Raw genomic sequence first — 14,776 nt, 5'->3', positions numbered from 1 at the left:
TATGATATCTTCCTAACTGACCATCCTATATCCAATCTCTTCCTTTTCAAAACTATCCTCCCTGTTACTGCCAAGTTAATATTCCTAGAGCAAAGATCTGAAAACATGCCTCCCTTATTTAAAAATGCTTCCATATCTCCCTGTTACCTTTAACATAAAGCTTATGCATGTGGCATTTAAAGTTTTAAATCAGGCTCCGGACTGATCATGCCTTACTCCCTTCCATGCTTTCAACATTCCAGTCAAACAATAGTTCTTGCTAGTCAGTCCTCTTACACATCTTACACCAATAGTACTTCCTATTTCTCTTATACATCATTGCCTCCTAAAACTTTTGTGCCTTTGCACAGGCTGCGTTCCCCATTTTCCTCTGCCTGGCCGCCCCCTACTCCTTCCAATGTTCTCATTTCTCAACTCTGACCTCTTACAATATCTAACATCCTTCAAAGCTCAGTGCAAATGCCTCTTCCTTCAAGAGGCTCTACATTATAACTTGTTTGTTAGTACTCTCCAAACTTCCAAAGTCTTTGTATTTATTTTTTAAGTATATTGTATTTATTTATTTGTGGACACATAGTATCCTGAAAAAGAACATTAGCTACTTAAGGCTAGAAACTTTCTTGATTTCATCTTTGTAGACTGTGATCTAACAGTGTTTGGCACAAACCTATTATCAGTTGTGTAAAAGAAACTTATTAAGAAACTAATGACTTCATGAATTGCTTCTCCCAGTGGCAAAGAATAAGGTTTGATGCCAAAGGAACAAAAGTCTATCAATTCAATCTCACACATCAGCATAATGAGGAGGAAATTCAGGGAGGTTCTTAGCATCCTTACCATTATTCCATGTAGGTGATGTATCCTATCTGTATACTTGTGAGAAAGCTGGCCATATTGTTATAGAATAATACTTCCATTTTGGAGAAGCAACAATGACAAGTGACAAAAACAAATTACTATATACCTGAGATTGCCAATGCTGTTCAAATTCAATATAAAGATAGGAAGCAGAAAATACATGGTGCTCAGAACTATAATGGGAAGGAGAGGAGGAGCAGCAGGATGCTTTAATATTGAAGAAATCTTAATGACAACCATCTGCAAAGAAGAGTGGATGAAGGAGAAAGAGGTTGTATTTTGGGATCTGGAGCCAAGGAGTAGGAGAGAAGAGGAAGGAAGGAGCATTAAGAAGAAAACAAGAATCGAGGCAGCTATAATTTCCTGATACTGATTTCATTCCAGGCTAACATTGCTTAATGAGTTAAAAAATCAAACAACAAAAAAATTAAAAATATCTGATATTTGCTAAGAATGGAATTGGCACAAAAACCCATTCCAAAACTAGTTTATTTAAGGGTTTATTATTTTACATCAGCTACGATACCAAAAGCTGTTTTCATCCTGATAATAGATAACTAAACTATTAGAAAGAGGCAAGGTGCCATCCTTGGAAAAATCTGTCCCAAGGAGACTGAATAATGAATAAAGCACTATAGTATTTTTGCTTCTTATGTTCTACAGTTCCTTGATAAAGGAAATCTGGTTTTCTGAATTATGTAACTCCATACTCCAGTACATTTTGGAGTGCATTATTATATCTCATAAAAGCAGATGGGATTATCTCTTTTTCCTCAAAGAAGGCAAGCAGTTGTAATCAAATAAGGGATGAAAATTATTTTATTAGTTTGGCCTGAGGCCTCTCCTGCTTTGGCTGAATGCAGTCTCAAAATAATAAATGGACAGGAACAGTATTCTTCATCCTGATCTATTAGCATAATATTACTTTTTTTTATCCTCAGAAAATGGGACACAAAATTTTCTCCCTGTTACGCTCTAAAAAGCCCTCTTTTGAATTCCTCTATTCATTTCCCATGTGAAACTAAAACTCTGGGAAATTTACCAAATAACCAACTTTCCCATTCTGCATTCATTTACATGGCCAGCTTGGAGCAGTCTGTGTCTTCTCACCAGTTTTTGGAAACCTGATAGAATTACCTATCATCCTCAATAGATCTATGCTAAACACTCAATACACTCATTGCTATTATGATGACAATAATCATCATAATAGCTTTAAGATTTGCAAACTGCTTTTACATATTCTTTTAGCTGAGATCATATAAAGCATTGCTGCATTAAAGTACTAAATAAATACATACATATGTCCATATGTGTGTATATATGTGTATGTATTTACATAAACAAATATTATATATAATTTATTGGGTAGTATGTGGAACTAAACCATAAGTTGAAGGAGAGCAATGTGAAAATGGATGTATACAAAGAGTCACACAACAGAACTGTCCTCTTTGTCATTATCTTTACAAGAATTTGCCCTAGCATTCTATTGGTTTGTCATCATCACATTGAAAAGAAATGGAGGGGTTGATGGGAAAAGGCCTATTTCCTAATTTATAAGGGACAGATATTAAGCCAGAGGTAAATATCACCTAATAAGAAAAGTGTCTTATGGAGAGAGGGAGCCCTCCATGTGACTCTCCCTGCAACATTCCCAAAGAACATCCTGCATGGGTGGTTTCTAGTCTTATTCACAGCTGTAACTTCTGAAAACCCAGCTCCTGCTTTTTCTGGCTCGCCTGTTTTGGCTGGACATGATGTCATTTTCATATCCTCTATTGCTGGTCCATCTGTCAAGGCTGGTGAGCATCCAGGATTATATAGTCAAGCTCAGGATTATATAGTTGGCCAGTAATAGGGTTCAGGACCTCAAGGCAAAAATTCACTCTAAATACTCTTTGCCTTATGGAGCATAGAATTAGAGATACTCAAATAATATATATTACCCTGAAAAAGTTCAATCACTTTTTAAAGAACAGAAATATGTGGCAGGACGTGAATAGAGCCATATACCTGGAGTCAGGAGGACTCGGATTTAAATTTTACCTCACATGCTTGTGACCACACATAGTTGTGTGACCTTGGTCAAGTCACTTAAACTCATTTGCCTAGCCCTTTCCCTTCTGTCTTAGAGTTGTTACTAAAATAGAAAGTAAAAGTTTAAAAAATAAAGAGCAGAAATATTCTCATGCCCAATTTTCCCCCATAGAATTATATGTTCTTCGTCATCATTAACTGAGCAACTATAACTTTGCATCTATTAAACAATCATTATTTTGCTCACATGGGATCCCAATGGTTCTTTTCAAGGTACTGAATTCTACCACACTTAGAAGGCTACCATAGAAAGTATTTATGTAGCATTGTAGGGTTTGTAAAGGACTTTACAAATACAATATCTCATTTTATTCCCATAATCTGGGCCAGCTAAGTGTCATGGTATTTAATCTTTCAGGTCTGGAATCAGAAAGACTGAGTTCAAATCTGCCATGGACAATCTGTGTGACACTGGGACAAGTCACATAGACTCTTTTGCCTCCATTTTCTTATCTATAAAATGAGGATAACAATAGCACATATCTCCTAGGGTTGTTGAGAGAACAAAATAAGATAATCTTTATAAAGCATTTAGCATAGCATCTAGCACATAAGTTCTATATTAATATTACCTATTATTATTTCCATTTTACAGATGGGGAGGCTTATGCAGATAAAGGTGTTATGGTTGGATCTAAATGTTAGTAAGTATCTGAGGCTGGATTTAAATTCCTGATTCCAGTTCCCTTTCCACTGCACCACATCATTGCCTTTAATAGAATGCTTGGCAAAGACTAACAAGTGGAGCTATATGTACCTAATTTTACCTACAACTTTATCTCTCCCTCCTCAAAAAAAGGATCTTAATTCATATAATTAATAACTATTGCAGTTATTAAGCTGGCTAATAAATGTTTTCTGACTGAAGTCAAAGAAGGAAGATTGATGTACAAAAACAGGCAGGAAAGACTAGAGAAATTAATATTTTCTCAACAGTATTAGAATATAGTCACAATCAAGATGTAGAAACAGTCTTTCCCCTACAGCTGAAGAAACTGCCTTTTCCAGACCTTGGAATTCCCTCTATTTATCATAAAGTACCTTTTAGTCCCTTCTTTAATGAATACCAGCCCAAAGTACCACAGTGTTCTAAAATGACCTTAACCCATATGCTTCAATTAGAAGGAGGCATTTTTAGACAAAATATTACCAACGTGTTAAGGAAACTATTAAAAAAACTCAAACCAATGCCTGAAGATGATTTCATGTCTGATGTTGTCTCTTGAACAGGGCTGAGCTTTGTTAGCTCTTGTTCTCATGGCAGTGCTTTCTGAATATTCCCAAGTCCATTTATAATAATTTTGTCAACTCACTAGAGAAAGGGAATATTATTAAGAAGGAAATATTTCAATCTAGCACTATAAGATAATGAGATTGTTTTGAAACAAATATATCAAAATGTACAAAATCCAAAGGAGAATTATTGAAGTAGTTATCTTAAGAGTCTATATACCTATTGCAAAGATACTGTGGTTGATTCTTGGTTTTTGACATCTGTCTTTTGAAAATATATTCAGTCAATATATGGTACACAAGAAAATCTACCTTTTTTACATTACAAGACATTCTAGTTTTAATAAAATATTATATCACCCAAATGGATCACTCATCATTTTTATCAGTGGATTCATTTCTTTTTGTTTCTAAAAGTTAAACAACCTCAAAAGCATGACAATCTATTATTGCAAATGTTATGTTTTTAAAATGTGCCATGATCTTTGAAGACAATTTCAATAAAGGAGTTCCAGAAATATTTTGAACCATGGTAGATCTTTAGTATATCTCAAAGACAAAGCCACTCATTTGCATATACAAGGTCAGCTCACTAGTTTGTGTTTTAATAATCAGTATTATTACTGTAGTCATCTATAATTGATATAATAAACAAACCACAAACACCTATTAATGGTATAGAGATACATATCAGATTGAAATAAAACCAATAATAATTCTCAAAGGGAAATATATAATTTAGTAGATAAATATAACATGAATATAACTCAATAACTCAACATACTATGTGATAAATATATTAGACATCTACAAAATTAAATACTGTGTAAAATCTGAGGGGGAGAAGATTCTTACTGAATAGAGGATTTAGGGAGAACTGTCCTTCCTGGGATGAGAGTTGTAAGTGGCATTAGAGTTGAGTTTTTGAGTATGGGAAAGAATGGAAGACATTCTAATCACAAATAGATTGAATAAAGGCAGAGAGACATGAAGGTACTATGTGGGTTTTGAAGCATGGAGAGGACCCTGATTTAACAGTCAAATAGCTGAAAGTGAATTATGTTAGAAAGCTGAAAGCAGGGGGTTGTGAAAATCTTTGAAGGCCATGACAGAAAACTTTCAATCTCATCTTTCAAATTACAAAATAAGGACATATATCTATGTCTTCATATATGTGTGTGTACACATACATACATAAAATTTTATATGTATATATACTCAATACTATGCAATATATAAATAAAATGTATTTGAGTAAATACATAACATGCATGTGTGGATATATGTTATATATCCAAACATATACAAACATATATATTTATAAACCCACATTAATTTTTAATATAATGTTTAACATAATGTTTGAGTTATTAATATAATACTTTGAGCTACTATTTTACATATTTTACATTTCATTTATTATATTATATCATATATCATATCTACATATATTTCCCAATTTAAATAGAACTAAATTTATATGGTATTGCTTTCATAATCTTGGGTCATATGAGCAAATTTTGAGCTCATGATGGCTTATGTTTATATCCTCTTCTTTCAATAATTTCTAAATAATTAAATACAATTCAACAAACATCAAATATGTGCCTTTTGGGGGTATAGCACTCTGTCATACACCAGGATGCCAAACCAGGAAAAATAGATGTGCCTGACTTGAGAAAGAATTTTCCAAATCTAAGAGTTACAACAGAAGATTTTTAGGGTTTTTTATTATTACCTAACATTTTAAAAAGATTTAGACTTAGTTTAGTCAAGGAGATTAGTTCAATTAGGAAGAAAAACTTTTCCATGCTTTGCAAACGGACTGCTTTAAAGCAGCAATGAAGTGAATCTATCATAGATATTATTGCTGACAATTGTTAAAAGGGGCTTTTCTCTAATAAGTTTTGAAAACAAAGAAGGAAAAGAGATCCTAAAACTACATCAATATCACTTAAACCAAATTACAAAAGACAGTATTTGCTTTCTATTTTCTATAATTGAAGAATCTCTCAAATTAAGGAGGATATGGTCTAATTCTGCAACCCAGAAACATGGTAAGTTTATTTAGTCAGTTTTTTACTTCTAAGGGAAAATTAGGAAGTTTAAATGTTACCTAAATAGGAGGTAGAATATTGCTCTTACATCATCTATTTAATAATAATTGCTTAATTTGCATAGCATTGGGGTGACTGTATGGCTCAGTTGTTAAAGAGCCAGGCCTGGAGACAGGAGGTCCTCAGTTCAAATCTGGTCTCAGATGCTTCCTAGTTGTGTGACCCAATTAATCCCTATTGCCTAGCTCTTAATGCTTTTCTGCCTTGGAACTGATACTCAGTTAACAGCTCTGACAGAAGGTAAGAGTTTTAAAAATTTAGATAGTATTTCAAGAAAAAACTATATACCTAGACGTTATTTTAAACCAGATAGTTCAGACATGTCCCAGCAATATCTGTATTACCAAGCACTTTTTTTTTAAACCCTTACCTTCCATCTTAGCGTCAATACTGTGTATTGGTTCCAAGGCAGAAGAGTAGTAAGGGTAGGCAATGGGGGTCAAGTGACTTGCCCAGGGTCACCCAGCTGGGAAGTGTCTGAGGCCAGATTTGAACCTAGGACCTCCCGTCTCTAGGCCTGGCTCTCAATCCACTGAGCTACCCAGCTGCCCCCACCAAGCACTTTTTTATGGTAAATATTATATGTGAAATTATAAATTTGTGTTGGTACATTTTTACCTTAGCAGTTATGCCTAAATCCACTGACAAATAGCTTCAAATTTGCTCCAAATCCTTATTGAGCTTCATTTTAGAGCTACAAATTTTCCTCAAGAACCATAATAACTCTTAAATACACAAAACTAAATATTTTAAGATGTATAAGAAGTTTCCTTCTTCGTTTCAACTAAATATAAATCAATACTACCTAGTAACAAAAACAGCAGCATCCACAGGGGGGGTGTCATCCTTTCCACCAGGGACCTGGTTATTACCAAGATACTTTGCTCCTCCATATTCCTCATTTTGCCAGTGACAGAAACTCTCCAAGGATCTCTCTCCATGGTGTCCAATGGACAACTTAGCCTGAGAAAAAAGAGATGGGGGAGGGGATGAAATAATTAAAAAAGTAAATATTTTGACAACTCAGAGTTCATTCAGAGAGGCAATATGATGTATATAGTTACGAACTGACACACTCCAGAGAACAAAAACAGCTCAGAACCAGATTAAAATGTAATTGAGAAATGTTTAATATAATAAATTAAAATGATACTTTGTAAATAGTATCAATTTGTGGGTTTCTAAGTTAATATTTGATCAGAGTGATTTGTTTTGATTTTAATTTGACATCACTGATGTAGTGGGTAAAAAAACTATCCTTGGAGCTACCCAGGCTCAAATCTTTTCTCTGACAAATAGAAGATATGGGACTCTGGACAAATCACTTAAACCCTAAGTTCTCTATACAAACCTAAAATTATAAATTGCAGAGGTGTTGACATGAATTGGTTTAGGCAATTTCCTCATCTAGGAGTTTACCAAAATCCCCCTCAATAAATTAATAAAAATCAATGGTTCAAGTTCTATCCTCAGAGTTCATTAACTTATAGACCACTGTAAAAGCCATGATGATGTAACTAATTGTTGGAATGCTTTTACTTAACCTCTTGTCCACAAATAAACCCAAAAAACCCTTAAAAATAGAATGAATTGAAACAACATCCCAAAGAAATGCTTAACAGCCACATTTCTAAGATGGTAAATGAAAACAACATTACCAAAGAACGTATTTCCTCTCCTAAGCAAAGAAAACAATGTATTGCCAAACACAATCTAATTTATGTGACACGTCAACTGTTTGTATTAATACTATAACACCTTAATCTTAATCTGCTCAATCTAATATACACAAAATAATTAAATCCAAATATCAACTAGAGCCCAGGTTTTTTTCAGTATGAGGAATATATAACACCACCAAGATAGGCACTCCAAGGAGGACCTTGAGAAATTAGCATAAGTGGGAAAGAAATATGTACGATTTTTTAAGCAAATTCTTCTGTTTTAGAATAGATGCTAAGTATTGGTTTTAAGGCAGAAGAGGGGTAAGGCCTAGGCAATGGAGGTTAAGTGACTTTCCCAAGGTCACACAGCTAAGGCGTGTCTGAGGCCAGCTCTGAACCCAGAACTTCACTCCTCCAGGCCTGTCTCTCTATCCACTGAGTTACCCAGCTGTCCCTAGGTAAGATTTTAATGATACTCTAATCAAACCAATTTTTTTTAATGACTCAGTTGGAGAATCTGGATGTCTCTACCTTGTACTCTTTAGGATATGTAATTGTCCCTTTGAGAACAGGAGGGCAGAATCAAATAGATCTTCTATGCTCCTTAAGCATTTTGATGCTTCATTGGTATCTTACTTTCTTCTCTGACAGAGATCACAGTACATTCACATCTATTGATTCTGGATGATTTGCATTCATCATTTTTCATAAAGCCTCTAGAGAATATCTGTCTAGGTGATGATGACCTCCTTCTGGTTCTTTATGACTTTGAGGATGCCAATGGAACACTCAATTTGTTCATGTGTTATCCTTGACTTTAGTGATATAAGTGGCCTATCCCTTTTTCCAGTCAGACACACTATTGTTTGAGGAACTTGAACTCACTTTACGTACTTGGATCTTCCTTTAGATTGCCTTTATTTAAATTTTTTTAGGTTGTGTAATTCCATAATTTATATCTATGTAGCATTGTGGGAACCAAATCATTTAAAAGATGGATTTTTGCCATATTGTACAGCTTAGAATCAAGGAAAGCATTATGTGATTTTCTAAATGGAATCCAGCTCAATCTCCTCTTATTTTGATTCTGATCAGCTCATTTTCTATTTTCACAACCTAATTTGAGAAGAATCTGTGAGATAGCCTTCCATTTGAAAATTTCAATATTTGTCAATTCATTTGGTTTTTCCAAGTAGTATTTCATAAAATTTCATAAAATCATTGAAAGTAGAGCAAAAAGAGAACTTAGATGTCATATCATTAAACTGCCTCATTTTATAGATGAGAAAGTACCGTAGAGGTTAAGTGACTTGCCAAAGTTGATAATGTAACCAAAAATTCATTAGTTTCATACATACAGATAAGAAACTATTAGAGTTGGAAGGGTTTCAGAGGCCATCTAAGTATATCAAAGGTACTGATTCAGAATTCTGTCTACAATATATCTGACAAATGATCATACCATAGAATCTTAATATGGGAAGAGGTCTCAAAAGTCATCTAATCAAACCCATATCTAACTGCTGTACCATTTTAAATTATAAAATGTCAGAACCTCTTAACTTATAAAATTCTACAGTTGAGTTAGTAGGTAGAATGATAAGACAGCTAGAATATCATGTGTTTTTTTATGTTTACTGGGATGTCCTCATTTGGAAAAATAGAACTAGAGTACTGCAAATTTTCCATTCCCTACTCCACCCCCAAGCCTAATCAACCAAGATACTACTGTCATATTAAATATCACTTCATCCAAAGGCATATGTTGGTAGGAGAAGCTAAAGAGCACAGTGGATAGAGTGTGGGCCTGGAATCAGAAAGATCTGAGTTCAAATTTGCCCTCAGAGACTTCTAGGCAAGTCACTTAACTTTTGTCTGCCTCAGTTTCCTCATCTGTAAAATGGGACTAGTAAAAGCACCTACCTCCCAGAGTTGTTGGGAAGATCAAATAAGTTAATAATTGTAAAGCATTTAGCATAGTATCTAGCATTTATAGATAATCTAATAAATGGTTATTTTATTTATTACATTATTATGATTTATCCTTTAATCTACATTTTTCTATGCTTTGACATCATAGAATTGTAGGTTTAGAGCTGGAAAGAACCTAACAGGTTATTAAGATCAGCCCCCTCATTTACAGATAAGGAAACTTGAGTTTAAAGAGATTAAACAAATTGCCTAGGTTAGCACAGCTCTTAAATATCTGAGGCAGGATATGAACTTGCAACTTCCTAACTCAAAGTATGGAGGTCAAGGGTAATCTACAGAGAACTAACATCCATATTATATAGCTTTTGGAATCATGAGTCAGCATGGTAAAAAAGTTCATCAGCTAAAAACCAATCTTCTGTTTATGCTACTCAAATAAGCTAGTTAGGTCTTGGGAGGCAGAAACAGTCTACTGCCAGTCCAGTTTGGTAGGTCCACAGAACTTGAACTCTAAAAGTAGCTTTTAAGAACCAAGGGTCACATTTAAGCCAAAATGAAGCATTAGTGCATTGATTTTTTAAAGGGATCTTCTTAAATACTTAACACCACATGTGCAGGTCATCTTTTAGTTAGAAGTATTCCATAGTATCCAAAGTATCTATGAAAACTTACAGGACGGTTTCGAAGAAGTACAAGCTTGGTGACTTGAATATTAACTTTAATTCCCAGGCTGTGGTGTTGAAACATGTTGTATACCTGTTAATAAATAGCAAAATATTATTTTAACGTAATATCAAATAAGATTTGAATTACTGAGTCTAAGAAAGTTAGTCCAAACTTTAATGCCTCAAATGTATTTATAAATCTAAAAATGAATTTGTCAGATGTGGCATCTAAATTTATAAAATACATATGTTAAAAATGAAAAAGAAGATCATTTTGCTAAAAATTTAAATACCAATAACTTAGGTTTTCAAATTAATCATTACATTGAGAAGCTATCCATGATCAACTTTAAGATATTTAAATATTCTTAAAATTTTAGCATGAAGTATTGAGTTAATAGAAAAGAGAATGAGAATTCGATTTTATTTTATTTGAATTCTAGATAAATTTACCCTTCCCCAAACTAGTTCTACAGAGTTCTTTAATTTAATGTAATTGAAATTCTTTATTTTACATTTTGTAATTTTCTCTAACTCTTGCTTGGTTTTAAAATATTTCCTTTCCCAGAGATCTGAAAAGTATACTATTCTGTGTTTGCCTAATTTTCTTATAGTTTCCTTCTTTACATTCAAGTCATTTACCCGCTCTGAATTTATCTTGGTGTAAGGTGTGAGATGTTGATCTAAACCTAATCTCTCCCATATCGTTTTCCAATTTTCCCAGCAGTTTTTGTCAAATAGTGGATTTTTGTTCCCAAAGTTGGGCTCTTTGGATTTATCATAGACTGTCTTGCTGACATCACTTACCCCAAGCCTATTCCACTGATCCTCCCTTCTGTCTCTTAGCCAGTACCATATTGTTTTGATGACTGCTGCTTTATAGTATAGTTCAATATCTGGTTCTGCTAGGCCACCTTCCTTCACGTTTTTTTTTTCATTATTTCCTCTACAGAATTCTTTATACGAAGACATTTAAAGAAATTATTAATGTTTCTCAATATGAAGAGATAATTTTTAAAGGAAATGTCTACTAGTTTATAAGTTCTTCAAAGTCAAAGAGAAATGTTTTATTTGTATTTTTATCTTCTTAGGTTCTGAAGGGCTTTATATAAAGTAGACATGCTAAATTGAGCTAATCTATTTTGCTCAGGCATCCAGTGAAGGAAATAGTGGAACAAGTGTTTAATAACATTTTCTACGGCTACCCCAATACTTCAAGTTCTTATTCTTGAATAAATAGAGATACTGATTTTATATAATATGGCTTCCAAAGCATTTTGTGTGACTGGCTCAGTGAGAGAAAGTAATTCAGCTTTATTTTCACTAACAGGGGCTAGAATACCTGGAGACCATGGCTGGGTATTTAGGGAGTTTTCTAAATGGAACTACATCTATCCACTTGAGTTTTCCTATTAGCCTTCTGGTTTTATTAGCTACCTTCTGTTTTTTTTTTACTATTCATACATACATATCTATAACCTTTAATAGAATATAATCTCCTTGAGGGCAGAGACTTTTTCTTTTATGTTCCAAATACTAGTCTGGTGGTGGTCACATAGTGCTCATTTAAGAGATACTTGATTGATTGATTGATTGACTGATAGCAAAAGGAAGGAAGTTAAAGACAGGAAGGCAGGAGGGTAAGGACAAAGTTTTGGAAGAGACCTATGGTTGTGAAGCAGACAGAGAAAAAGGAGTAAGCAAAGGAGACAGAAAAGATCAGTTAATGAAGAAGGAGGAGAGCCATCTGTATGTGGTGTCAAGAAGCCAAAGGAGAATTTCCAGAGAGAGGAAATGTTCAATAGTATTTTATATTGTAGGGAAGTCAAAGAGAATAAAGACAGAGTACCATATTTCATTATATTTAGTTATTAACAGGTGGAGTAGAATGGTAGGGAGTGAAAGCAGAGTAGAGAGACTTAAGGTTAAAGTGGTAAAAATGCTTGGAAATACCAAATTGATGTGTTTTTTCCCCTGGTCAGACCAAAAGAATAAAATTCAAGTTTGATTTCCCTGCCAACAATGGATGACATTAGAAATTTCTCCATTTGCTGCCAAGATCACAGTACTGATATGGCAGCAGCACAGAGCAAATATTATACTGGAAATTTAAATAGGGTCAAGTTAGGTGATAGGAAAGTTAAGCTAATTATCAATGATCCATAAATGTTTGAAGGCTCAAGTGTGTTCAACATTAAAATGTTTGTGTTAACAATAAAACTGGCAAAAGTATTTCATGACTATTAGTTTTAAAATGTTTAAAAACTCTAAATAAGAGAATGATTTCTACATTCACTTAGGATTCCTCCATACATGGAGAAACAGCAGACTGAATTTACTTGAACAAATTTTGGCATTATTTTTCAAAATTTCCCTTCATTAAGAAAGACAGTTATTTTTGACACAAGACTAGTCACAGGCCAAATATGAGGTCATTTCTTAATTATTTACCCTCAAAATCAGTGAAAATATAAAAGGCATGTAACTTTCCATCATTTCTTTAATTTAAGAAATACCAGAGGCCATAATTCAAATATTTCTTAAGAATTTTGCCATTAGGTTCATTTCAATTGTGGTGTGCAGATGCAAAGCATGGAATCCCTGCAAAGGTACAGGGAGAGCCTCACCCAGAATTCCAGGGGACCCCCCTGGAGAACTTTGGGTGAGGGGCAGTTGAGAAGGGTTGAAGACAGTTAATTTGTGGGATTGGATGTGAGCAGTCACTCTGCTTGATTCTCCTGACTTGGGGTTTCTCCTGAGAAACCATTGTAGTATAAGCTAGTGATTTCTACTCATAGGGTTAGCCTATTTGTCATTACTATTCTTCATTAATATAATTATATAATTACTTAGCGATTAGAGAGTAAAATATTTATCAATAGCAAAAGAGCCAGTTTTAGTTAAATGCTTCCTCTCCATCCCCTGGAATTCTGGGTGAGGCTCTCCCTGTACCTTTGCAGGGATTCCATGCTTTGCATCAGCACACAACACAATTCAAGAAGTATTTGCTAAACATTTTCTAGATGGGGAAGCATTATGACAAATTCTAGGGAAGATACGTTTAAATAAAAATGTGATTGATCCCTATCTTCATGAATCTTACACTCTAGTAGAAAGATGAGACAAATGAAGATAATTGTGATATAAGAAATGTATAAGAATAGCATTAGATAGAAAAACACAGGGTGTGTTCCAAAGTAGAATGATCAGTACAGTTTGTTAATAGTAACCAGTTATGGAAAAGAATATCATAAAATAAGATTGGAAAAGTTGGTTGGTGCTAGATTATGATGGACTAGAATGGAAGTGAAAGATATTGTGAATGTAATACCAAGAGAGATTGATAAGTGATTGGGTAGGATATGCAAGGAAGATAAAAAGGTCTTAAGATAAAACCAAAGTTAAAAATATAGAAGACTGGAAAACTGTCATCAGCAGAGTGAAGTGTTAGAAGGATTCCGTTCCTGAGAGATACAAAGATACAAAGGAGCAGGTTTAGGGGAAAAGATAATGTCCAAGCAATGCTGATGGAACATCCAACTAGATGATTCCTATAAGACATTGAATATGTGGGACTGCACTTCAGAAGACAAGGCTAGATGTTGATATTTCAGAGCTGCCTGCATAAATATGATTGTAAGAATGAATTAATGTGTTGATGGAGAATGAAAAGAAAGAGAATGAATAGAAAAGAAGAGGGTTAAGGATAGAACTTTGGGAAAGTCCTAACTTAAGGAGTTGACAAATAGAGGTAGTGAAGATGACAAAAAAAAAAAAAAAACCAGAATGGCTACCTAAGTAGGAGGGAAACTGAGAGTATTGCTCCTTCAAGGCCAAGGGAGAAAAAAGAATCCAATTGAATAGAGTGGTCAAATGTGGCAACTGTTGAAACAAGGAAAAGAAAGATGAAGATGCAAAAGAGCTACTAAATCTAACCACAACAACATTTATTAAGAAACCACTGTGAGTAAGATATTGAATTGTATGAATATTAGAGATTCGAAGGTACATTTATTTATTTTTTGCCAACAGCTTTTGGTCTGCTTTAATGAAAAGATAAGCATAATTTTTAATTCAGTTCAATACCCACACACAGTTGTATATCAATAGGTGTTTATGCCAAATGAGAGTGCAGCTAAAAAGATTTCAGTGCAAATATTTTCCCTCACACCATACTTTATTCCTAGATAGAAAATTTATTTTCCTC

At 34.0% G+C, this 14,776-nt stretch overlaps 1 protein-coding gene across 1 annotated transcript in view; it reads right to left on the bottom strand.

The window, feature by feature from the left end:
- ADAMTS17 (ADAM metallopeptidase with thrombospondin type 1 motif 17) overlaps window positions 1–14,776 on the bottom strand; it is a 515,727-nt gene that overhangs the window by 373,075 nt on the left and 127,876 nt on the right. The window contains exons 5-6 of the mRNA XM_044665411.1: window positions 10,577–10,660; window positions 7,114–7,271 (exon numbers count right to left, since the gene is read on the bottom strand). Coding sequence (XP_044521346.1) covers window positions 7,114–7,271; window positions 10,577–10,660 — 242 coding nt within the window. The remainder of the gene's footprint in view (window positions 1–7,113; window positions 7,272–10,576; window positions 10,661–14,776) is intronic.

Source organism: Gracilinanus agilis, chromosome 2, assembly GCF_016433145.1.
Source record: "Gracilinanus agilis isolate LMUSP501 chromosome 2, AgileGrace, whole genome shotgun sequence".
Classification (NCBI taxonomy): domain Eukaryota; kingdom Metazoa; phylum Chordata; class Mammalia; order Didelphimorphia; family Didelphidae; genus Gracilinanus; species Gracilinanus agilis.
Note: the sequence above shows the minus strand (reverse complement) of the source record. Positions and strands in the feature narration are given on the sequence as shown.